The sequence below is a fragment of the Leopardus geoffroyi genome, chromosome A2 (assembly GCF_018350155.1).
Source record: "Leopardus geoffroyi isolate Oge1 chromosome A2, O.geoffroyi_Oge1_pat1.0, whole genome shotgun sequence".
Taxonomy (NCBI): domain Eukaryota; kingdom Metazoa; phylum Chordata; class Mammalia; order Carnivora; family Felidae; genus Leopardus; species Leopardus geoffroyi.
In genome coordinates, this window is record NC_059331.1 from 169,206,003 (window position 1) to 169,231,754 (window position 25,752).

General features: G+C 45.2%; 1 protein-coding gene and 1 long non-coding RNA gene across 13 annotated transcripts in view; one reads left to right on the forward strand and one right to left on the reverse strand.

The window, feature by feature from the left end:
- NCAPG2 (non-SMC condensin II complex subunit G2) overlaps nt 1-20,515 on the reverse strand; it is a 66,547-nt gene extending 46,032 nt beyond the window's left edge. For 2 of the 12 annotated variants that reach the window (XM_045496351.1, XM_045496353.1), the window contains exons 1-10: nt 20,396-20,501; nt 19,900-20,011; nt 18,824-19,112; nt 18,449-18,568; nt 12,934-13,122; nt 12,251-12,365; nt 10,566-10,720; nt 7,837-7,971; nt 5,105-5,199; nt 2,882-2,951 (exon numbers count right to left, since the gene is read on the reverse strand). In XM_045496351.1, coding sequence (XP_045352307.1) covers nt 2,882-2,951; nt 5,105-5,199; nt 7,837-7,971; nt 10,566-10,720; nt 12,251-12,365; nt 12,934-13,122; nt 18,449-18,526 — 837 coding nt within the window. In that variant the 5' untranslated portion in view covers nt 18,527-18,568; nt 18,824-19,112; nt 19,900-20,011; nt 20,396-20,501. Of the gene's footprint in view, nt 1-2,881; nt 2,952-5,104; nt 5,200-7,836; nt 7,972-10,565; nt 10,721-12,250; nt 12,366-12,933; nt 13,123-18,448; nt 18,569-18,823; nt 19,113-19,352; nt 19,621-19,899; nt 20,012-20,395 lie in introns of those variants that run through there. The other 10 variants (XM_045496345.1, XM_045496342.1, XM_045496341.1 and 7 more) reach the window with 10 other exon arrangements.
- On the forward strand, nt 16,345-18,573 carry LOC123607198. The gene is made up of 2 exons (XR_006716705.1): nt 16,345-18,165; nt 18,402-18,573. It is a non-coding gene; the product is annotated as an uncharacterized LOC123607198 (long non-coding RNA).
- Nucleotides 20,516-25,752: the final 5,237 nt, after the last annotated feature.

A 25,752-nucleotide genomic window follows, 5' to 3' on the forward strand; every position in this document is an offset into this window, starting at 1 on the left:
GCTTTTCTACTTTGAGTCCACACCTCTTAGCATCCCTTCAGCTTTGATACTCCCTTCCTTCTTTCTCCTCTGGTGAACTACCAAGCCTGTGCTAGATAGCGGACAAGCTTCTACCTACCCCTTGAGGCCAGTTCAAGCCAGATGGTTCAGGGACTGAGTGAGTGTGGCCTGAGGGCCCCTCTTCTGAGTCTTCCTGACCCAGATGATCTCAGACTGGATCTGTCCCCAGAACTGATGCTGAACCACCTGAAAGATGGGGGCTGGGACTCCAAAGTGACCAAAAGAAGATCTTCCAGGACTTCCATGGAGAGGACAAGGTGGGGCTGTGGGTGTGGGAAACTCTTCAGTTAGCCCATGCCACCTACGGACCTTCAGAGTTGGGCAACGGAAGCAGAGCCAACCACCAGGGGTAGCCCGAATCCCAACGACTCTGTTGTGTTGCCCTGCACTCTGTCCCCACGCCTGGGGCTCCACGGCTTTAGGGAAGGACATGAGAAAGCTACTACTATCAGCCTCCTTCATTACCTCCGAAAATACCTCCTTCACCTGAAGCCACTAATAAATCTTGGCATCCTGTATGTGGGGACCCACACACCGACCTGTGATGAAATGCAATATGGGGTGCTACCTATGGAGTGTTTGTGCCACAACAGCTGGAGCTGGAGAGCTAACTACCAGAATGTGGACATCCTACAGGATAGCTGATCCAGGCTCTTCAACACACCCATGCATGGCACAGGTTTTGAAAACGGAAAAGGAGAGAGGGAGGAATGCTCTGAGAAATTTAAACGAGTTAACAAGCAAATGCCACGGGAGACTTAATGGATCCTGATTCCAAAGAAAGCTGTAAAAAGACATTTTGAAACAAAACAGAGAAATGTAAATATTTTCAAAAATACCCAGAAATCGTTAATTTTGTTAAGTATGTTACTGGCATTGTATACCTACATTCCTTAGAGATACACACTGCAGTACGTGGACATGAGATGTCACATTTGGTTGCTTTAAAAAGCTGAACGGAGGGAGGAAGCAAGGGAGGGCAGAGAGCCTGAGAAGTAAAAAGCTGGCACTCATTTGGTACAGATTCAATCAAACAATCATGTTTTTAACTACAAACACCTATTTTTTTTTTTTTTAATGTGGATTGACTGACTGACTGAGATCTCTATACCCAACACAGGGCTGGAACTCACGTCTGGAGAAGGAAGAGTTGCACATTCTACCAACTAAGCCAGCCAGGCGCCCCTACAAACACCTGTTTTTAAAACCACTACTGGAAAAAGGGGGAACAAATATTCTTTCCTGTGAACAAGTGTTATGCAATAATAAAACAATGCAAAAATGAATACCAATGTCCTGGTTTTGCCTTTTCCTCAAAAAAAATAATACACTGTAGGGGTGCCTGGGTGGCTCAGTCGGTTGAGCCTCCGACTTCGGCTCAGGTCATGATCTCATGGTTTGTGAGTTTGAGCCCCATGTCGGGCTCTGTGCTAACAGCTCAGAGCCTGGAGCCTGCTTTGGATTCTGTGTCTCCCTCTCTCTCTGACCCTCTTCCGTTCATGCTCTGTTTGTCTCTGTCTCAAAAATAAACAAATATTAAAAAAAATAATAATAATACACTGTAAAATGACTGTGGATGTTGTCAGCAGGGGAATGTAAGCGGTAAGTTTTTATCTTCCAGAAGTCAGTGACAAACCCTGGTAATATAAACCAAGCTTAAGCTGCACAGGAGCAGAGTGGATAGAAAGCAGCCCAAACATCAGTAAACACCTTCCCTACCCACCAGCTCAGGGCCTGCTCCCCAAAAAGCAAAGACCCCTCTTCGACTTAAGAGTAAAAATTTTATTCTCAGAAGGAAAAAAAAAACACATTTAAGAACCCAGTATGAGAAAAATATAAGGGATATCAGCCAAAAACACTTTCTTTTGATACTTCTTCAAAAAGGCCTTTGAATGTCTTATTGTAATTGTGAATTATACAGCCACATCTTCACAATGCAGATATTATGTCGTCATTAAAGGTAAGCCATATTCAAAACAAATGTCTTTAAATTCCCAAAAACAGTATAACTAAAAGCTATGAGGTAGTCTGAGATAGGCACAGAAATGGGAACCCTAACCACAAACACAATTTTAAATTTTCTAGTGGCAACATTAAAAACAGAAAAACAAAACAAAACAACTCAGGCATAATTATTTTAGCAATATATTTTGTGCAGCCCAATATATTTAAAACACTATCATTTCGGGGCGCCTGGGTGGCTCAGTTGGTTGAGCGTCCAACTTCGGCTCAGGTCATGATCTCGCGCTCCATGAGTACGAGCCCCACATCGGGCTCTGTGCTGACAGCTCGGAGCCTGGAGCCTGCTTCGGATTCTGTGTCTCCCTCTCTCTCTGGCCCTCCCCCCATTCGTGCTCTGTCTCTCTCTGTCTCAAAAATAGATAAATGTTAAAAAAAATTTTTTTTAAGTAAATAAATAAAACACTATCATTTCAACATGCAATGTTTCAAAAACACATTCATGAGATATTTCATGTCCTTCTTTCCCCACTACATCTTCAGAACCTGACACTTACAGCACGTCTCCGTTTGGACTGGACACATTCACAGACCTAACAAAGCTACCAAAATGCTACTCGGCAAATCTTGACTTCACTCAAACTGCACATCCCAGTGGGTGGCGAGAGTCCTGGGTCTGTGGCTGAGCACGAAAATTTATAGGAATGAGAGTGAATCCCCATCACATAAAGTCTCATTATCTGCCTTTATTTTGACAAAGAGCATCAACACAGATATTAAATGACTATCTGTGATGACTTATTTGGTAACTAGAATACGACAAAAATAAATGTTAACATTTAATAAAATGGAAAGAAAATACCTCCAATATTTTCCCTGAAGCCTTTTTCCAAGCTCTGAAATAAATTTCTGCAATGTGCACCATCAAAGATCTATTTAAAAAAAAAAAAAAAAAAAAAAAGTTAGTGAAAGTTCAAACTTTTTTTTTAAGTTTATTTATTTTTTTTAGTAATCTCTACACCCAAAGTGGGGCTTGAACTCACGAGCCCAAAATGGGGAGTCACATGCTCTTCCACCTGAGCCAGCCAGGCGCCCCCCAAACAATCACACTTTTAATGTATCATTTCAGGTCCCCTCCTATCCTAGAACAGGAGGAACCCCACCACAGACTAGTGCTCTGCAAAGTACCTGCAGGAACAGGTTATCTACCTGCAGTAGAGAGAAGAAAAGGGAAGGGATTTTGAGAAGGGGAACTGAAGTATCAATTTTCTTCCTTCTCAGTCAAGGTTAATAAAGAATGTTTAAATATAAATAAAATTTCGACTTGGGAGTCAATTTTGGACTTTCCAGACTACTAATTCCCTCAAGTTTAGGGAGCCCTAAAATACCAGAGTTGATTTTAGAATCACAGTTTAGAAATCTACTGTTCAACCCAAATATTTTGCCAGTGAGGAAACAGGAGGAAAAAGCATTCTTGCGAACATCAGGAGCTTTGTGATAGGGATTCAGAGTCAAAGCTCAGCTCAGTACTTACACAAGCTGCCTGACAGAGGGAAACTCAGTAACCAAGCCCACCTCAAGAGTTTAAGAATTCAGTTTTAAAACGCACACTAAGTACTCATTTGCAGAGCAAATTAAGCACTGAGCTCTTTACCTGCCACACAGCAAACATTCAAACATTTGCCATGACAGTTTCGACTGCTGTTAGTTTCCAAGATGTTGGGCACTCAGGCTCGTGCACCTATGCCTAGACTCTTACCCTGCAGGACCCTTCCCACCAAACTACAAAGCTCAATCACAGTAAACTGGGGAGCAGATGTTACATTCATGGTGTCAGAAGTGCAAGTGACATGGAATTTACTGCGAATGAGGCTAAGATTTAACTGGCAAATAATTTACTAAAGAATAAACACAAATTAAAATCTTAATTTCAGGGGCGCCTGGGTGGCTCAGTTGGTTAAGCGTCCAACTTTGGCTCAGGTCATGATCTCACGGTCCATGGGTTCGAGCCCCACGTCGGGCTCTGTGCGGACAGCTCAGAGCCTGGAGCCTGCTTCAGATTCTGCGTCTCCCTCTCTCTCTGACCCTCCCCTGTTCATGCTCTGTCTCTCTCTATCTCAAAAATAAATAAACATTAAAAAAAAAAAATCTTAATTTCAATGTCATTACTGAAAAAGAATGATTTCCCATAGCAAGGAAAAAACTATCCAGAGATACCACAGTACATAATGAACACATAATTAAAATAACAATACAGGGTCACCTGGCTGACTCAGTCAGCTGAGCATCTGTCTGACTCTTGATTTCGGCTCAGACCATGATCTCACAGTTCATGAGTTTGAGTCCCACATCGAGCTCTGCACTGGCAACATGGGACCTGCTTAGGATCCTCTGTCTCCCTCTCTCTCTTCCCCTCTCCCCACTCACACTGTGCACTCTCTCTCCCCCCCCAAAAGTAAATAAACATTAAAAAAAATAACAGTACACAATAAAAACAGTACATAATAAATAAGAGATAGTTTCTAAAGTTTCCAATACATTAATATAACTTAAAAAGTCAGGCCAGGGGCGCCTGGGTGGCTCAGTCGGTTAAGCGCCCGACTTCAGCTCAGGTAACGATCTCGTGGTCCGTGAGTTCGAGCCCCGCGTCGGGCCCTGGGCTGATGGCTCAGAGCCTGGAGCCTGCTTCCGATTCTGTGTCTCCCTCTCTCTCTCTGCCCCTTCCCCGTTCATGTTCTGTCTCTCTCTGTCTCAAAAATAAATAAAAAACATTAAAAAAAAAAAGTCAGGCCAAATTGACGATTTCATAATCAGATTAAGACAGCACAAAATATTGGGGCGCCTGGGTGGCTCAGTCGGTTGGGCGTCTGACTTCGGCTCAGGTAATGATCTCACGTTTCATGAGTTCAAGCCCTGCATCGGGCTCTGTGCTGACAGCTCGGAGCTTGGAGCCTGCTTCAAATTCTGTGTCTCCCGCTCTCTCTGCCCCTCCCCTGCTCACGCTCTCTGTCACTCTTAAAAATAAACACAAAAAAAATTTTTTTAAAAAAGACAGCACAAAATATTAATTACTTTTCATACTTACTTTGGTAATCCCTGTAACTGGTTTTTAATGGTCTCATGGATCATTTTAATAAAATGTATATTCCAACTGAAGAGAGAACTAAGAAATCTTCTTCCCTGTAAATGATAAAAAAGATACAATGTTGAAATTGCAACCAAAAGACATAATGTTGAAATAGTAACCAAGTAAAAATTTTGCAGTAACTAAAAAACAAATAATTCTTTGGATGTTTAGTAACACTAACAAAGGAAGCATCCATAACTGTAACTAAGGACAGCAGTGGAAGCCCCTGGAGTGAAGCAGCTGGGCAGCAGGGCAAGAGCCAGAAGACACCCTTGAGCTCCTTTGCTGGACCACAGGATTCCGCGTTTACCATGCTGCCCAGTAGCTAAGTTAATTAGCCCACAAACATCTCATTCTGGCTCTGGCATGGATGTCTGCATAACCTAAAATCAAAGTATGCTTGAAATCTAGCATTTGGAGATGGGAGGGAATTGAACATCAGTTCCTATCACCTTCTATAAATGAGAAAACTGAGGATCTGTAAAGTTAAGAGGCTAAGTATCTACCAAACTAGAATTTTCAAATACACACATTGCTCATGTTAATTTATACGCATACTACTAAATTACACGTAGACCTAAAAAGCAGTAATGATACTTGTACTCCATAGAGCACAAAAAATACATCCTCCAAGAATTTTCCCAGTGAACAGCACCATCATCTCTTCACTGCTTACCAGTCTACCACTACTGTCTCTGGAATCCTATGGCAATGCAACACACTTTGATATAAATGGCAGGGGACCGTGCTTGCAACAGGCAAGTTAAAAACAAAAAGTATTTACCGGAAGTAATTTGCCATTATAGCACAAGATATTTGTCATTTACTGAGAATGACAAAACTGACCTAACTAAAGCAATGACTGATTAAGAAACTAAGTTTGGATATTGTAAATCCAAAAGACATCAATTTAAATAAAAGAGGAGCATTAACATACACAAAAATTTACGTCTATACTGCCTACTTGCACTTACACACACATAAGCTGATGTGCAGGTCACTGTGTACTATACACAAGTCACTCTAAATAGAGTTTACTTGTCTGAACCCACTCTCAGCTGCTTTACTGTCCTTAACTTTAACCACAGTCCTGGAGATGCTCAGGGCACAGGCCTCAGGTCTAGTGCCTTTTCCAACAACGATGATGCAGTAAAAGCAGTAGGCACAGTCAGGGAACCTCCCACGTGCTCAGTCCCTGCCAGCACCCGTGCTAAAGGTTCTATGCACATCACCTCGTGTGCTCCTCAGGAATCCTGAGAGAGAAACACCCTTGTTCCTATTTTACAGAACGAAACACGAGGTTCCAGGTAGTCTGATCAACCACCTAGTAAGTGAACAAACAGGGATCTAAAAACAGCCTTTCTGACCCTTGGTCAGTACGGTCAGTAATCACATATGGTCCTTTAACCTAGCTGATGGGAGAGGGTGTCCTGGAGTGGGCAAATCGGGTCAAACCGTGTCTTTGCCCCTGACTAGCTGCAAGACCGTGAAAAAAATTGTTCATTTAAGGGCCTCAGAACTGGTACTCGTCCTCCTCTGAGAGTCCCTCCCCACCTACTTCAGGGAGTAGTGAGGACTCCCTCCTTCTGCCTCATACACGTCTGCAAGCAACAAGCAAACAGAAACAAAGGCTATACTCTGCAACAAAAACAATATTCTTCTCTGCATCTCTGGCATGGGAATATAGTCGATGTTTAATAAAATAAGACGACAGAAGAATACTAAGATAACAAATCAGAACTGTCCAATAAAACCATGCAAGCCTCTCTGTAACTTTTAATCTTCTAATAGCCATGTTAATAAAAGTAAAAAAGGCTAAAGTAATTTTTTTTTTAATATTTTTGAGAGAGAGAGAGAGCATGAATGTGGAGGGAGGGGCTGAGAGAGAGACAGAGCGTGCGCACCCACGCACAAGAAACAAAGAATCCAAAATGGGCTCCGCTCTGTCAGTACAGAGCCTGATGCAGCTCAAACTCATGGCCATGAGATCATGACCTGAAGTCTGATGCTTAAGCAACTGAGCCACCCAGGTGCCCCTATTACTGATTTTAATAATATATTTATGGAAACCAGTACAACCAAAACATTAGCATTTAAATATGTAATAAATATATAAAAATTATTAATGCGCTATTTTACATTCTTTCTTCATACTAAGTCTTGAATCCACATATTTTCCACTTCATGCCACAATCTGCCCGTATTTCATGTGCTCAGTAGGGACATAGGGGAATGGCCACCAAAATGGACAGTGCAGCAGTGAACAGAAGCCTCTCTTTGGATTTACTGGATGGCCAGAAAGAAGAAATCAAGAATACCACTTGACAACCGTTCTCAGTATGTGCCAATAACCTGGAATTAGGGCAGAGTGTCGGGTCTGATGCACCAGGAAGTGTATTCTCAAACTTGTTTTTAATCATTTGTAACTTAAACTATAACCATGGTTCCCCCACGATTCACACAGCCACCTATCACCATCTCATTTAATGATGAAGTAAGCAACGATTTGTAAAGTGTTTGCATCATACTGCTATGCAGTAAAAATGTGCAATAAATAAAGTAACTTTTGATGGCTAGGCTGACTCCTTCATTAAAACACTGAGCATGGTACATCATCAACTACATGAACTTAGGAAAAACATCCATTAAAAAGCAGTTCACAAAACACCAAAAAAGAAAAACCCAGTTACCTCTTCTTTCTTGATATACTTTACACTTATGAAACACTCAAGCAGCATATCTTTAATTTCTTTACTTTCCTCTAAATCATAATCAAAGCAATACAAAGCTTGATGAATACGCCAAAGCCGACATATGTCTACACCCTAGGAATGACATAAAAAACAAAAACGTTAGTTTTTAATAAATAATTAAGGTCACATTTCAAATATGTCATAAGAATACCTTATATTATAAATTATTACAACTCTGGATTGTTCATCAAAAAGGGAAAAATGGCAAAAGCAAACGGAAGGACTGACAGGCAGTGCCGTCCAGTTTCTGCGCTGTGCACGCCCTAGTCTGTAGCGAGCACTGCGGCGACCACCAGCCCCATTGGGCTTCAGAGCACAGAACCATGACTGGTGAGGGACCAAGCTGGTGAGGGACCCAGCTTTTAGTTTCTTCACTACAAATTAAATTGAAATAGCCCCATATTGGGCACCTGGCTGAGTCAGTTGGTAGAGCGTGTCTCTTGGATCTTGGGGTTATGAGTTTGAGCCCCACATTGGGTGTATAGATTACTTTAAAATCTTTAAATAAATGAATCAACAAATAAATAAATTTTTTTTTATTAAAAAGATAAAAAGGCAGTGAAATGGATCTTTTTTAAAACAGATTTTAAAAAGATAAACCGACAATGGCTTAAGGATAAATCCTGATGCAAACAAGCATTCTTCAATCCTCCTATGGCAAGCTGAGGGCACAACCACAAAGGGTCTTTTCTGTCACCAAACTGGTGGATCCTTGGAGCCCATGGTGGGACAGACACACGGACAGGGAGAGTGTGATTAAGTGCAAGCTTTCTACAAAGCTGTTGGCAATGTGTACCAAGAGCTCCAAATGTACATCAAGCTCAAATCCACTGACCTATGAATTACATTTCTAGAAATCTGTCGTAAGGAAGTAAAAATATGAGGGAGAGAAAGACAAAGAGAAATTCCTAAATATCCCTCAAATAGCAATGATCACCTTAGGTAGTGGAATTATGGGTGATTTTTATCTTCCTCATTTTCCCTTTTATTCACTTGCCCAACTGTCTTAAGATGAACCTAAGTATCTGTTGTTCTGATCAGGGGAAAAAACTGTTCTTTTTCTAGATTTCTTAAGTGCACACCAAAGATTAAAGGCTGAGAAGTGGACCAAGTTAAATTCAATCCTCAGTTGGTGGAGTGGGCAGGGGATGGGCTAGATGGTGACAGACATTAAGGAGGGCAGTTGTTATGAGGAGCACTGGGTGCTGTATGGAAGTTCTACTCAGTCAATCCAATCCTCAACTCTGCTCTCCCTTGGCGTTCCCAAAACCTCTTCAGGCCTAGGCTGCAGTCTGACACCCCACCTCCCACAGGTGTGGCACCTGCACCTAAGCCTGAAGGCTTTCCCTACCACTCCTGCCCCCTTCCTCCTTCACTGCGTACATGCAGTCCTGGGCAGTCCATGGTGGGGTCTGCCTCTCAGAGGACCGCACTGACACAGGCAGCCACTCCCACTCACCTATCTGTCATCCCAACCCTTCTTCACTACTAAAAATATCTCTACTTTTAACATTGGCAATGTATCCCTTCAAAAACCCCATTTGCAGCAGAGATGTGGCCATGTGACCAGATTCTGTATGCTGGATACAAACTGCGAGTTTCTGAGAAGATCTCGCCTTGCTGCTTCCCTGCCTCTTCTTCCTGCCTGGAACTCACACCAGAAAGTGAGGTGCAGCAGCCACCTTGCAACCACGCAGTGGTAAGAGGAAGGACGGGGGCCACACACCCCAGAAGATGGACAAAGCCTGCATGAGACTGATATGTGGAGCCACCGCCCCTGCCCACCCTTGACTGCCCACCTCTGAACATCCTAAGTTAAAAAGACACTATCTGGGGTGGGGGGCACCTGAGTGGTTCAGTTGGTTGGGTGTCTGACTTCAGCTCAGATCATGATCTCACGATTCGTGGGTTTAAGCCCCGCGTCAGGCTCTGTGCTGAAAGCTCAGAGCCTGGAGCCTGCTTCGGATTCTGTATCTCCCTCTCTCCCTGCCCCTCCCCTGCTCATGCTCTGTCTCTATTGCTCTTAAAAATAAATAAACATAAAAAAAATGAAAAATTAAAAAAAAAAAAAGACCCTAACTGGGAAGGACCTGCAGTCAGGCCACTTACAAGCAAACATAATTCCTAACTGATATGAACACATGTGCTTTTAAAGAAAGGTATGTTTGGGTTTTTTTAACGTTTATTTTTGAGAGAGAGACTGCGTGCGAGCGGGGATGGGGCAGAAAGAGAGATACAGAGTCTGAAGCAGGCTCCAGGCTGTGAGCTGACAGCACAGAGCCCGATGCGAGGCTCGAACTCACCAACTGTGAGATCATGACCTGAGCCAAAGTCAGACGCTTAACCAACTGAGTCACCCAGGCACCCCAGGAAGGTATGCATTTTAAAAAGTAAACATACTGGGGCGCCTGGGTGGCGCAGTCGGTTAAGCGTCTGACTTCAGCCAGGTCACGATCTCACGGTCCGGGAGTTCGAGCCCCGCGTCGGGCTCTGGGCTGATGGCTCAGAGCCTGGAGCCTGTTTCCGGTTCTGTGTCTCCCTCTCTCTCTGCCCCTTCCCCGTTCATGCTCTGTCTCTCTCTGTCCCAAAAATAAAAATAAACGTTGAAAAAAATAAATAAATAATTAAAAAAAATAAATAAATAAATAAATAAAAAGTAAACATACTGTTTTAGTCTCCAGACTCTTCTTTAATAGCATGATAAAAGCAGTCTTTCCCATATCTTCCTTGGCAGGCAGGCCTTTCTCCCACCACATGACACACAGATCCTGAATGGCGTTCTGCAGCTTTCTTTCAGATTCAGGTAACGCATATAAAATACCTAACACAGAGCACAGGATATGTCCCGTTAGTACAGCAAACCAGTGTTTGTGTAAAGTACTACATAAAGTATTATGTACTTTAAATTGTAAAGTACTACGACTTACAAATGTTCGCTAAGCAAGTATCAGTTTATCTTTAACTTGACAAAATTTATAAACATTACTTATAGAAGACAAATGATGTTAACTTAAAAAAACTGTTTACTACTGCTGTGAGAGCAGACCCAACAGAATACAGAATTTTAGAACTGGAAGGCTCAGGTCACACTGCCCCAAACCCTAATTTGAGAGAAACACGTACTGAAACTACCCGAACCTAAGTGCAACGACACCCACAGTTATTAACACTCAACACTGAAGCCAGGTCAGCTGTAGTGACCACGAATGCACTACAACTGTCCCTCGATAGCTTGGCCTCAAATTCTGGCTCACTGGTGAAAAACAGTAAAAGCAATTAGTAAAACGAACATAAAGACTGCAGTGCTTTTATTAAAAGAAAAGCTCAAGAATAAAATCAAAATACTAATATTATGCTCTTAATTATAATCCATAGATATCTGAATGCCATTACATCCATGTACAATCCCTGAATTAATGGGAAGTTAGGAGAAACTACAATACTAGTGCTACTCATTTTATACAACAATTATTTGGGAACTGAAAATAAACTGTAGTAACGTTCACAAAGCTTTCGGATCTAGTTATATACTGATTAGGGGTAACTTCTTTTCTTTTTTTTTTTTTTTTTTAACATTTATTCATTTTTTGAGAGACGGAAAGAGACAGCGTGAGTGGGGGAGGGGCAGAGAGAGAGGGAGACACAGAATCCAAAGCAGGCGCCAGTCTCTGAACTGACATCACAGAGCCCGACGCGGGGCTTGAACTCACAAACCTTGAGATCATGACCTGAGCCGAAGTCAGATGCTTAACTGACTGAGCCGCCCAGGCGCCCCAAGAGGTAACTTCTTAATAAGACCTTGTATTTCCATGCAAGAATTCTGGATAAAACAGATACATAAATCCAAGTGACACTAAGAACGAAAAGTCTGATAGGAAAGTGTCACATGTAACTAATTTATTCACAGAGTGAGGGTGAGGGCACTTGGGTGATTTGTCTTAAAACTCATTAATTATAATTATTTTTGCGGGGCACCTGGGTGGCTCAGTCGGTTGAGCATCCGACTTCAGCTCAGGTCATGATCTTGCAGCTCATGAGTTCAAGCCCTATGTCTGGCTCTGTGCTGACAGCTCAGAGCCTGGAGCCTGCTTCAGATTCTGTGTCTCCCTCTCTCTCTCTGACCCTCCCCGTTCATGCTCTCTCTCTGTCTCAAAAATAAATAAACGTTAAAAAAAAATTTTTTTTTTTAAAAAGAGTACTTCTTTGCTCCTTATCTAGCTAAAGTAAAAGAGCTTGAATGCAAAGTTATGCCTTAACACCTTCTGCTTCTACACGATGACCAGCTTCCTTTTACCGAGAATCATTTGATACCCACTTCTAAATATGCCACATTATCAAAAATGCAACTTACCATTTAACACGACTGCACATTCCAATAAGTCTTCGTAGTTCTCACTTTCATTTATTACAGATACAGATGCAAGAATCACAGATGTAATTGCATGAATTATTTCTAGGTTTTTCTTCTACAAATGAAAAAATTCAAATTTCAAGTGAATTAAAATCAACTTAAAATACAATTTTTAGGGGCACCTGGGTGGCTCAGTTGGTTGAGTGTCTGACTCCTGATTTCAGCTCAGATCATGATCCCAGGGTCATGGTAACAAGCCCTGCATCAGACCTTTCACTGAGCATGGAGCCTGATTAAGATTCTCTCCATCTCTCTCCTCTCTCTCTCTCTGTCCCTTTGCCCCTCCCCTGTGCGTGCAGTCTCTCTCTGTCTCTCTCTGTCTCTCTCTCTCTCTCTCTAACAAAAAATATCATTTTTTTTAAATGTGAAGGTTACTAATTTTATAAAAATCAACCCACACTTCTAGCTTACTCTAAAAAGTGAATTAAAATTGAATACGGGTCACTTGTCCAAAAAGAACACCAACACTGAATGGCAGATTAATAATGGTAAGATTGGAAAAGGTAAAACTATAATAAACAGACTTCTAGCTTTAAATTTTTTCTTAACTTAAAATTACATACAATAACTATTTTTTAACAAAGAAAAGGTAACAAATTATATATCTGAAAGACCAATACTACCATTTTTGAATCCTGCTCTGTTTCCATATTGTCTTCACCCTGGACTTCCACCATCCGCCATCCAGCCACCGGGCTTTCCAATAGCACATCTGTTAATAAATTCTTGAGCCTTTGCCATAACTCTTCTTTCTGTTTCCTTGATAATTCGTCTAGCAATTCATTTAGGCTGAAAGGGTCAGAAGCATCTTTCTGAAAAACAAATAGCAACTGTTATATTTCAAATACAAAATTTTAGTTCTATCCTTTTTAAAAACAGGCATCAAAAAAAGTTTAGGGGCGCCTGGGTGGCTCAGTCTGTCAAGTGACCGATTTCAGCTCAGGTTACGATCTTGTGGTCCATGAGTTGGAACCCCACGTCAGCTCAGTGCTGACACAGCTCAGAGCCTGAAGTCTACTTCAGATTCTGCATCTCCCTCTCTCTCTCTGTCCCTCCCCCACTCATACTTTGTCTCTCAAAAATGAATAAATGTTAAAAAAAAAAAAAAAAAAGGTTAAGTGCTAATTATTATTTCAAGAGCTGGGTTTAGTTTGTGAAATACATTCCTAAAGGGAAAAGTATAGGAATCATGAGACAAAAAGTAGCAGATTCCTCCTCTACCTATTCCACTCTAGTATCCTAGTCTTCGGAGCTTAAAATTTCACCCACTTAGCAAAATCCTCTCTGAAATCAATCCATCCAGATGTTCACCATCTCCACGCCTATAATCAGGTTACAAAAGTATGCTATACGATAACAACAACAACAACAACAATAATAATGCAGCCAAGCCAACTGAGTGCACTTGAAGTTTCTGGTCTCTAACCTGACTTGGGCCCTCAACCTCTTATTCGTCTCTAGACATCATCCTCCCATTAGCCGATGAGACTACATCAGACCCTCTCAACTATCCTTAAAACCCCTGAGCCAACCACTTCGTCTCACTCTGAGCAGATGACCTCACCAACTCTTTGATACAGCAAATAGAAACCAGTATCAAAAGGGTAGAGGATCCATCTGAAAGGAACTCCCTGTAGCCAATGCGGTCACCAAAACAGTCAAATGTTACAAACATTGTAGTAATAATTGATCCAGGCAAGAATCACCAACAGATACTAAAACCAGTGGGTAGAAGTCTGATGAGGAGAAGTTTGACTATTTCCCTAATTACAACTTATTTCCCAAGTTACGATTACTTACTATGAAGGTACAACAGCAGCTTCACAACGGAGAAATGTGGCAGACACCCGAACTGAGCGAGTGGCTGATTAAAACTAACTTCATCGGGGCGCCTGGGTGGCGCAGTCGGTTAAGCGTCCGACTTCAGCCAGGTCACGATCTCGCGGTCCGTGAGTTCGAGCCCCGCGTCGGGCCCTGGGCTGATGGCTCAGAGCCTGGAGCCTGTTTCCGATTCTGTGTCTCCCTCTCTCTCTGCCCCTCCCCCGTTCATGCTCTGTCTCTCTCTGTCCCAAAAATAAATAAACGTTGGAAAAAAAAAAAAATTAAAAAAAAAAAAACAAAAAACTAACTTCACCAATAACAGGACAAACTGATACCATGTGCCTCCACTGAGGAAGACAGAACACCACTTATGCAGCTCCTGCCAAGATGCATAAGGTGTATTTAACCTAACTATCAAGTAAGGGCAAACTGAAGGATATGCCACAAAATAGCTGCCTACACTCTTCAAAACCATCAAAAACCATCATGAAAAGTAAACTAAGGCTGAGAAGCTCTCTAGATTAAAGAAGCTAACAAGTCATGACAACTGAATGTAATGTGTGACCATGAACAGGGTCCTGGATCACGGAAAAAACACAAACGTGTACTGTAGGTAACAGTATCATTGTGCCAATGTCCAATAGCCTTGTAGGATTTTTGCTGTGATTACGTAAGAGGGTATCTTTGTCTAGGCAAACCACGCTGAAATATTCAGGGATGAGACAAATGCCTGCAATGGACTCTCAAATGACTCAAAAAGAAGAGGCAAGGGGGCACCTGGGTGGCTCAGTCGGTTAAGCGTCCGACTTCAGCTCAGGTCACGATCTCGCTGTCCGTGAGTTCGAGCCCCGCGTCGGGCCCTGGGCTGATGGCTCAGAGCCTGGAGCCTGCTTCCGATTCTGTGTCTCCCTCTCTCTCTCTGCCCCTTCCCCGTTCATGCTCTCTCTCTGTCTCAAAAATAAATAAACGTTAAAAAAAAAAAAAAAAAAAAAAAAAAGAAGAGGCAAAAGTGGGGCATGATAAAGAAAATGTGGCAGGTGACAAGTGGCAAGTCTAAGCGCAGGAGATTCAGGATTCTTATTCTTCCCGTAACCTTCCTTTAACTCTGCAGTCATTTCAGCAGCAAAGAGGAGAGCAGGTAGCCCCTCCAGGGCACCCCCCCACCAAGGCTACCTCCCCACCCTAACTCCTACCACCTTCCCTCCTCTCCCAGGAAAGCCCCACCTGGGCTGTCCAGGTGTGCACCTGCCTCAGGGCCTCCCCGTCGCCATCCCTCTTGTCCAGAGTTCTCCTCCCTCAGTCTCCACAGGGCCCATTCCAATCTCTGACCAAAATCACACCTGGACACCCATCCCCTACCCTGCTTCCTCCTCTCCCTCCACCACCAAAAACCAACTCCCTCTGGGCAGAAACTTGGTATATACTGTGTCCCAAGGCCAAGAGCAGAGCCTGGCATCCAGAAGGCACTCAGGACAAACTCCGTAAACGCTGACCCTCCAATCTCAAAGAACTACTGAGAGCACAGTCAGTGCTGCTCCACAATGCTTATTTTGAAATGCAGATTTGTCCCAATACAATTAATACATAAGGGAACAATCTGAGCAAAAGGAAATTTCTGGCTTGCCCATGTGGGATTTCATCACTAGGTGAATGCAGAAAGTCGCACCTGCTGAGCAGAGCTTGAGTCACGCAAAACACACACCTCAGACGCCAGCCAGCTCCTGGGAACCCACATGTGCTGCAACCCTCTGACCAGTTCTCTGTCCACCTGGCCTCTCTTCAACCTTTCCAGTCCTCCCAGCCTGGACTGTACTTTTCTCCTCTGTTCTCTTCCTCTCACACAGGGTCAGCAGGCCAGCCCCGGGGAGCACAGGAACTCACTTCCACCTGCAAACTCAGGCTCTTTTTCAAGGCAAATGTCATGTTTACTCCCATATTTATGTATTTCTTAGTGATTTGCCTTGTATAAAAGTGCTGTTTTTTTATTAGGTCACTATCTCTTTTTTTAAATGTGTCACTGGTGAGGTTTTTGAGTGTTCTGCCCTTACCCCCATTTTTCCCATAATCCTTCTGTTTATTGCCCATTCGGCAGAGTACGTGATTTTTAGCAATGTGTAATATTGCATTATAGCAGAACTGACATTATAGCAGAATTGATGGGAGGTCCACCTAGTAGGCTTCCAACAGACTTAACTGCTTGGTTGACCATGTGAAACCTACAGAATGGCTCTTTGTATCATTCAACTTGAAGAAAATAAGTGATGTACAATCCTGCATATTTTCATTTTTTTGTTTAACAACAGCTACGTGGTGATTGACATACTGAATTACTGTTAATAAGGTGTGCTATTCATGAACTAAAACTAAAACGAGGACTAACTCAGCATCCTACTGAGATGTCCGCTGCTGAGCAACAGTTCAAGGCTCTCCAGCACGTGACGGGGACAGCCGGAGGGAAGCACCTCAGAGAGTGCTCTCTGACCCTGCATGGACTGTGCCACCCAAATGTTGCTGGCTTTGCCTTTTGATTTCGGATCATTATCATTTAGCTTCATCACCATCCATTTAGTGATTTTAGTTAACGCTACGATACTAGTTTGCAACAAGTCTTACGAACTTTAAACTATATGTGTGCTGCACATCTAATATAATACAAATCACCTACACTCCTACTAAAGCAGACATTAATGTAACATCTAAATAGTTGGCTCTCACAGACACTTCTGTGATGTGCTGCTCGTGAACTTGTGCTGGTTATGTGTAAGTTTACAGGGTACCATTTTACAATACAAAATCACCTCATAAGCTCATTTCTCTCCTATAAAGAAAAATAACTTCATGAATGTTGCTAGCAACAAATTTACTGTTAGGTTCCTCTCTACTTCTTAGTGACTACTAACTTAATCTTCACTGCACGAGGTATGTGTCTCCTGCCCCAACGTCACGAGCATTTTAGAGTTGGTGCCTTAAGTGTTGGGTTCCTCAGAGTTCTGTCCAAGGCTTCTCTCATTACACTACAGATGATCCCGTGTGCTCCCATGACTGAAGCTTCCAAGTGCCACTGAGGACACCCAAATCTGTCTCTCCCCAGGCCTCTTTCCTGGGCCTCAGATACTATCCATCCACCTGCTGGACACCAACTTGTGCCTGTCCCCCTGACAGTCATCCAGAACGTCCCAAATTGAGCCTATCTTCCCACTCAAACCTGCCTTCCTCCCACATCCAAGATCTCACCGGAAGGCACCACAAGTCAAAACCTGGGATCTGCCTTCACCCTTTCCTTGGCGCACGTCCAGTCAACGGCACCACCACCCCCCCAACTGACAGCTCGCGCAGCGCACGGCCTCTTCATTCCTCTCCAGGCTTTCATGTGGCCCTCTTCGATCTATTCTTCGGATACAAACCCACACTCCTCCCAGGATAAAGTCTCAGCTCCTTAAAATGATAAAGAAAGTCTGACGTAATTCAAGTGTCAGCCCTTGTGTCTTCCTGACCTGGCTTTCTGCACCCTAGCCCTACCGAACGCCTTCAAGTTCAAACACAACGTGCCTTCTCCGGTCCATAAAGTTATCCCCTTCACTCTGAGATCCTTCCCCACATCCCTCCTTGACTGGCTGACTTCTGTTTACTCCATAGCCTTTCCGCTGGGACAGGAAAGAGTCCGTGGCTGGATGTGGGCACCCTCCCATACCCTTGCCCCAGCTGAGCCTTTACTCTGCTGTATTTCCAGACCTGAATCCACCACCACACTGTAAATAACTTGAGGACCAAAAGAATATGTCTTCCTCACTATGCCACCCACACAGCAAGAGATCTCTAAATATTTAAGTGTATAGAGACACACTGTGTTACATCACTTAGCATTCTGACAGCTCTCCTAAAAGAAGCGGGAAATACCATTTGTGAGTACCTGCCGTCAGCAGGTCTATTTGAGTATACTCCTGTTTTTTTTTTTTTTTTTTTTAAATAAATCCTGGTTCCTAAGGATTCACTGAGACTACGAGATTTCATTTGTGTACTGATTTAAAAAAAAAGTCTTGGGGCGCCTGGGTGGCGCAGTCAGTTAGGCGTCCGACTTCAGCCAGGTCACGATCTCGCGGTCCGTGAGTTCGAGCCCCGCATCAGGCTCTGGGCTGATGGCTCAGAGCCTGGAGCCTGTTTCCGATTCTGTGTCTCCCTCTCTCTCTGCCCCTCCCCCGTTCATGCTCTGTCTCTCTCTGTCCCAAAAATGAATAAACGTTGAAAAAAAAAAAAAATTTAAAAAAAAAAGTCTTATGTTAACAGCCAAATTACAATAAAGCTAAACATAAAACTTACATCAAGTTGAATAAACTGCAAAAAGTCTCCAATCAGCTCCTTAGACACTGCTTGTACAAATGTCTCTCGTTTTTCCATGACAGATGAAACTGCTTTTCATATGGCATTTATTCTGTAACCCTAAGCAGAAAACACAGTCATACTGAAACTTGAATTTGCAAATATATCTTTTCCTACACGACATAATTTGGCACTAACATCCAAAACTGCAAAAAAACAAAACAAAAAACAAAAACCTGTACCATCTATGGTAGACAGTTTTTAACAATATTCTGACGTAAAACAAGTTATATCTACAAAATAATTCCCTTACTTTCTTTACTGAGGACAGTATCAACATAACACTATGTTATTATCAATTGTCAATGAAGTTACCAACAAAGGAAAGAGAAATCCGAACGGCTTGAGGAGGCTGCCTCCTCTCCCTTTAGTGCCTTAGCAAGATGCTCAGGCAAGTCTGAGTCAGTTCAACAAAAGGCTGATCCCATGGAAACATGGGGGAAAGTGCCTTGGGAACAATAAAAGAAAGTGCCGAAGAAAAAGAATGAAAGCGGAGCCCCGCCGCTAGATCCTGAAGACTGTGCCTCTCCGAAGTGCCATTCCGCAAAAACAACGCAGTCACAGCCGCCCGTTGCCGGGCGAGGCGCTGGGCCCCCCCGGGAGCCTGGAGAGAGAGCAGACCGTTAGGCGCCCAATCACAGGAGCCCGCTCCCACCCGCGCCGGGACCAGAGCTCCAGGGAGTGTGTGCAACCGCCCTGCCCGCTGCGGCTCCCCCAGGAAACCCTACTTTCCATTCACACCCCGGGGCCGAAAGCCAGCAGCCAACAGGCAAGGTAAGTGACGGAGCACACATGCAAGCAGACCCTTCGCTCCAGAAACAAATGAGAACCTCCCGGGCCTTACAGACAGAGCAATCTGGAAAGTCACTGGCACCAATGACAACACTTTCGGGGACAGAAAGTCCTCGTAAACCTCGAGTTCCAGGTCTTAACGTCTAAGTTAAACCCACAAAAATGGAAATAACGTGCCCAGTGCGTACCACTGGGGCCTGGCCACCTCACTCCTCGGCTCTGCGGGCTGAGCTAGAGAACAGAACTTCCGATTGGCCCGGCAGCAGGCAGGGTGGCCGGCGACAAGCTTGATGACTAATAATGGCCAGCAGCAGCCCATGGGTTTAAAAACAAACATTCCGAAAAGGTGCGCTCGCTACACGGACTCACACGTCTTGCGCGCGGGTCTCTGAACCCCGCCCCTCCCGTGGACCCGTGGGAACGCCCCTGGCGTGCTCCGCCCCCAAGGGCACCCGCGGCACCTCAGTCTCAAGTACGGCAATCTACGTGTCCTGACCGCGTTCACCACCAAACGCCCCATCTCCTGACACTCGTGACTGCAGCTGCTTCCAACTCCCAGGCTACCCCCCCCGCCAGGGGCCGCCTTCGGCTTCTCGTACTATTCGTGCCCGCGTCCGCGCCCGTCCGGCCAGATGCTGCCTGCAGGCTGAGGCGTCATCGCATACGCAGTTATCCGTCCCCACGGCGGCAGGGCGCTCTTCACACAGGAGCCTGGACCGAATTACGAGGAGCGTTCAAAGGAGGCGCCTGTCGCCTTCTCACCACCTGTGGGGCTGCGCTCCAGCCCTGCCACGAACAAGCCCCCGCCCGGAGCAAAGCACTCCCGTCAGAACGACGACAGACGCTTGGGGACAGGTTCCCGGGCAGCCTGGGTCCAGGGCCGGGGTCCTCTGTGAACTCAGCCCCGGAGTCGGGGCGTCGGCGCGCTCAGGGCCCCCGGTGCCCGCCGCCCCAGGGCCGCCGCAGAGCCACCGGCCGGGCCGTGGAGCCCACGCGGAGGCTGTGCGACTGGGGGCTCCACCTGACCGACCCCCGCCGCTTCCCGGTCCCTGCCCCCGCCCGGAGCCCTTCGCCTGCCGGCACCGCGGCGCTCACCTCGTCCCGGAAACCCGCCGTTTCCCGCGCTCGGACCAGATTCAAACCCGCCCGCCCGCGCCCGCGACGCGCTCCGCCCGCCTGCGCGTCATCACGCGCCGCTCTCGCGAGAGCCGGGCACACCTGGGCGGGGCCGCCGGAGGGCGCGCTGCACGCCCCGCCCCGCCCAGCGGCGTCCTGACCACGCCCTACGCTGCATACCCCGCCCCGCCCTGCCTTGCTCTGAGCCCGGGCCCCGCCCCAGGCCCCTCCCGCTCTCCCGGTCCCGCCCTGCGTTTTCTTGCTCCGAGCTCCGGCCCAAGCCTTGGAAGGCCACTGCCCGCCCAGGCCACGCCCCTCCCACGGGAGAGCAGATCCGGCTTGTTTTTATATTAATTTACTTTTTAAAGTTTATTTTGAGAGAGAGCGTGAGCCGGGTAGGGACAGAGAGAGAGGGAGAGAGAGCGAGAATCCAGAGTAGGCTCCTCACTGTCAGCGCAGAGCCCCCACACAGGGCTGGAACTCAGGAACCATGAGATCATGACCTGAGCTGAGATCAAGAACCGGACACTTAACTGACTGAGCCACCCAGGCGCCTCTCTGTATGCTAATTTTTAAAAAGTGTTTATTTTGAGAGAGAAACTCCCAAGCAGACTCTGCACTGTCAGCACGGAGCCGGCGCAATGTGGGGCTCAGGAACCGTGAGATCATGACCTGAGCAGAAATCAAGAGTCCAACTCTGAACAGAATGAGCCACCCAGGCACCCCTGGCTTTTTTTAGTCTGAAAAATAAATGTGTTTTATCAGTGGCTTAAATGGCTGAAATGACTGCAATATCAACATAATTATAAAGATTGACTTCTAGAAACGGTCACATCACTATGAATATCCAATGGAATCAATACTCTAGCAACTGGTCACCTGGTCTTCCTGAAGTGTTTACAGCCAGTCTCCCAAATTAGGCAATCCTAGCATAAACCTGTTTTTGCTACAAAGTTTCTGTGGGTCACATCTCCAGCAAGATACAGATTTCTTAAATATTTTGTGGCCATAAAGCTCTAGATTTTAAAACTTTTACATTTATTAGGGATACAAAGAGATCAAAACCATATAAAAAATTATAAAAGTTTTGACAAGTACTGGTAAAACTAAAATTTTGTTGAAACACATCTTAATGCTATGGTTAAGACTTTTTTCAGTTAACTCATGTTTCCAAGGATGAATATTCTATTCTGATATTTTGTGTTTATAGACATAAATATTGAGAAAATTTGTTCACATAAACAAATGAAAAAAAAATGGGATGAATGGGTTGCTCGGTCAGTTAAGTGTCCAACTCTTGGTGTTAGCTCAGGTCATGATCTTGTAGTCTGTGGGTTTGAGCCCCTTGTTGGGCTGTGTGCTGACAGTTCAGAGCCTGCTTGGGATTCTCTCTCTCTCTCTCTCTCTCTCTCTATCTCTATCTCTCTGCTCCCCTCCTGCTCTCTCTCAAAATAAATAAATAAACTTAAAAAAATGAAAAAAATTAATAGTAATGACACTCTATTCCTTGAACATATTTTAGTTAAATGCCAAAAGTCACATACTGATCACAAACATATCATCAATTTTTTTCTTTACATTTTATATCTATGTATTTTTTAAAAATCCATCCATGAAAAAGGAGCCAGGTGTTGGTTTCCTACAGGGGGAATGTTCTCATGGAGGAACCTAAGGCTAAGCTGGCCCACGTCATTTCTTGTTCTTTAATGGATTCTGCGGTGCCACGCTTGTCCTGTCAGGTCCAGGAACCTCATTCAGTGAATGCAAAGTCCTCTTGGGACCGCCCGGCTTGTTGCTGAGCATCGTCAATCAAATCAAGGCCCTGCCATCCCTCTGGACCTCGCCGTCCACTCCCCGGAAGCTTTGATTTTGTCAGATCCGCACAGACCCAGAGCTCTACCCCCATCAATTCTTTTATTTTAATTTGTATCAGCTAATAAGTTGATAGGGCTTTCCTTCAATTTTTGTTGAAAGCAAAGACTTTCAACACCTGAAATTCAAAATACATTTTTATCCAGTCACTTGGAGTCATTCACTTTCTTAGTTTCTAGAAAGTTTGCCAAAAATCTTTGCCCACATACATTCAGTCGCTATTCATTACAGTGTATTGTTTACTCTTTCATTTTAAAGGCGTTTTTGTTGATATTATTTTTTAACATAAAAGCTTTTATCTCCTGATTTACATATTTTTCCGTTGGAGTTTCCTCATCCATACAATGGGGGCAGGGATGGTCTGAGTGAGTGAAGCTCTGGGAGGCCATTCCCACAATGCATGAACGTGCCTTTCCTCAACAGAATGAATCCCAGGCCTCCTCCAAACCCCGTACAACTTCACTCTGTCTTCAACCCTGTCGTGTGACGCAGCCTCTGAACCCTCCTCTCCACCAGCCCTGTCTGCACCTCCGTGTCAAGACTATGCGCTGTTCAGCCCTACATCCTAAGTCTGGCACTTTGTTTGTTTGTTTTTAGTAAGCTCCACGCCCAACATGGGGCTTGAACTCACAACCTCAAGACCAATAGTCCCATGTTCTGCCTGAGATAGCCAGGCTCCCCCTGGCACATTTTAGATGTTTGAAGAAAATGTTTGTTTGTTTGTTTGTTTTTGTTTTTTTTCAACTTTTATTTATTTTTGGGACAGAGAGAGACAGAGCATGAACGGGGGAGGGGCAGAGAGAGAGGGAGACACAGAACCGGAAGCAGGCTCCAGCCACCAGCCCAGAGCCTGACGTGGGGCTCAAACTCACGGACCGCGAGATCGTGACCTGGCTGAAGTCGGACGCTTAACCGACTGCGCCACCCAGGCGCCCCGAAGAAAATGTTTTCTGAATAAATGAACGAATAAGGTGTGAGGGTGATCTCCCTTCCCACGTGGTAAGGTTCTAAGGCCCCATGGCAAGGCAATATAAACTAAGCCTGAAGCTGTTTGGGACGGAACACATAGGCTAAAATAATATTTCAATAAAGGACCAGCTATAAAATTCAGGGTTGTTTTTTTTTTTAATTTTGTGTTGGGCAAATAACACAAATCGCATTGTTCAAATTCAAAGGAAACCACTCTTACCACTTTCCTGAGTATCCTTCCAGAAAATTTCTGGAAGAAAACACAAAATTTGTCACTTCATTATAATATTTGTAACCAGGAAAATAAGCTAAACAAGAGGACATCACTGGCTAGGAACTTGAACATGGGGCTGATGAGAAGGAGCATTTCACGGTTGTTCTGGGTGGAGCAGAGCACAGGGCCAGCCCTCAGAGCTGGACGCCCTCCGGCCCCTGAGTCACTGATTCCAAGAAAGAGGGAGAGGGTTCGTGACTAATCAAGAGGCAGCTGCAGAAACATTTCCTTCCTTTTTGTGGTTTTATACTATAGCGTCTCTAAAAGTAAAAGTTGAACTTGGGAAATGTGGATGTGGATATTTGAACAACAATTAAAGAAAAAGCAGAAGTCATTGGAAGCTCAGGGCCCACCCTCGCCCTCTACCCGTGGGAACTGGGCCAACAGGCCCCACAGGACACCTGCCGGGCCTGGATTGAGTGACCCCTTAGGGGAGCCCTAGGGGTGGCAGGGGACAGCTGGCTGCCCCTATGCGTGCTGTGAAAGCTCCTGGGTGCACATACGAAAAGAAGTATGAACCCCACCTCATACCATTCACAGAAATTCGCTCAAAGTGGATCAGAGACCCCCCTTAAAGCTAAAACCATAACATGTCTATAGAGGGCGCCTGCGTGGCTCTGTCCTTTGGCGTCCCACTCTGGATCTCAGCTCAGGTCTTGATCTCAGGGGCGTGGCTTCAAGCCCCACGTTGGCCTCCGTGCTGGGCCTATTGTTAAAAAACAACAAACAGGGGTGCCTGGGTGGCGCAGTCGGTTGAGCGTCCGACTTCAGCCAGGTCACGATCTCGCGGTCCGTGAGTTCGAGCCCCGCGTCAGGCTCTGGGCTGATGGCTCAGAGCCTGGAGCCTGATTCTGATTCTGTGTCTCCCTCTCTCTCTGCTCCTCCCCCGTTCATGCTCTGTCTCTCTCTGTCCCAAAAATAAATAAACGTTGAAAAAAAAAAATTAAAAAAAAAAAAAAAACAACAAACAAAAACTAAAGCATCTATATATGTCTTTCCTCTTCCTTCTCCTTCTAAACAATGTCCCTGGAACAATTTGCTCTTCAGGAGACCCTGACCATCACCAAACCTTTCCTTGCAAGCCTTCAGTGCTTTCTCCTTGCTTTAGGAAAAACACCAGGGTGCCCGGCCCTTGCCTGCCTCCTCAGCCTGGGCTGCGCCCCTTTCTGACTTGTCCGTTCCTGGGGACCCCGCAGGGTCCCTCACTCAGTGCCTTCACCCCACCTGCCTGAACCCTCCCTTCCCCCTCACTGCCCATGGCTCACATGCCCTGCAGAGCTCAGCTAGTGTAATTTCCTCCTAGACACAGAACTCTGCCCACAGCACACAGCATACAGTAGGCGCTCACTGAATGCATGGAAGAATGTGTGTCCACGGGCTTGGCAGTGACCCTACTGAGGCCCCTTGTGGAGCTGAAAGAGAAATCAGACACACCCGGTGTCCAATTCGCAGGAGGAAAGGTGTCATCATGAGCAGGGCCCACCCTTCTGAGTGTCCCCAGGATGTCATTCACATTTGGCTAAATCTACCAGCAACTTCTATTAAACATGTGGCCCCTGACCCCTTAGTCAGGAACCAATGCCCTTTCCTTTCTTTCCTTTTAATATTTACTTATTTATTCAGTGAGAGAGAGAGAGCATGAGCAGGGGTGGGGCAGAGAGAGAGAGGGAGAGAGAGAAGCTGAAGCAGGTTCCTCGCTGTCAGCGGGGCTCGATCTCAGGAACCGTGAGATCATGACCTGGGCCGAGACCAAGAGTCGGACACTTCACTGACTGAGCCACGCAGGCGCCCCAATACATTTAATCTTTTTTTTTAATGTTTATTTTTGAGAGGGGGGAAGGCAGAGAGAGAGGGAGATACAGAATCCGAAGCAGGCTCCAGGCTCCACACTGACAGCACAGAGTGGGACACGGGCTCGAACTCACAAACCTCCAGATCGTGACCTGGGCCTCACGCTCAACCAACTGAGCCACCCAGGCACCCCACACTTAACCTTAATAACAATGGTCTAAAAGTAATTATTTTGCTGTATTTATTTATTTATTTATTTATTTTAATTCGCTCATTTTTGAGAGCGGGGGAGAGAGCAGGCACACACCTGCGCGTGTGCTCAGGCAGGGAAGGGGCAGAAAGAGGAGGGCAGACGGAGGGTCTGAAGCAGGCTCTGCGCTGACAGCAGACAGCCCAACAGCCCGACATGGGGCTCAAACCCACGAACCGC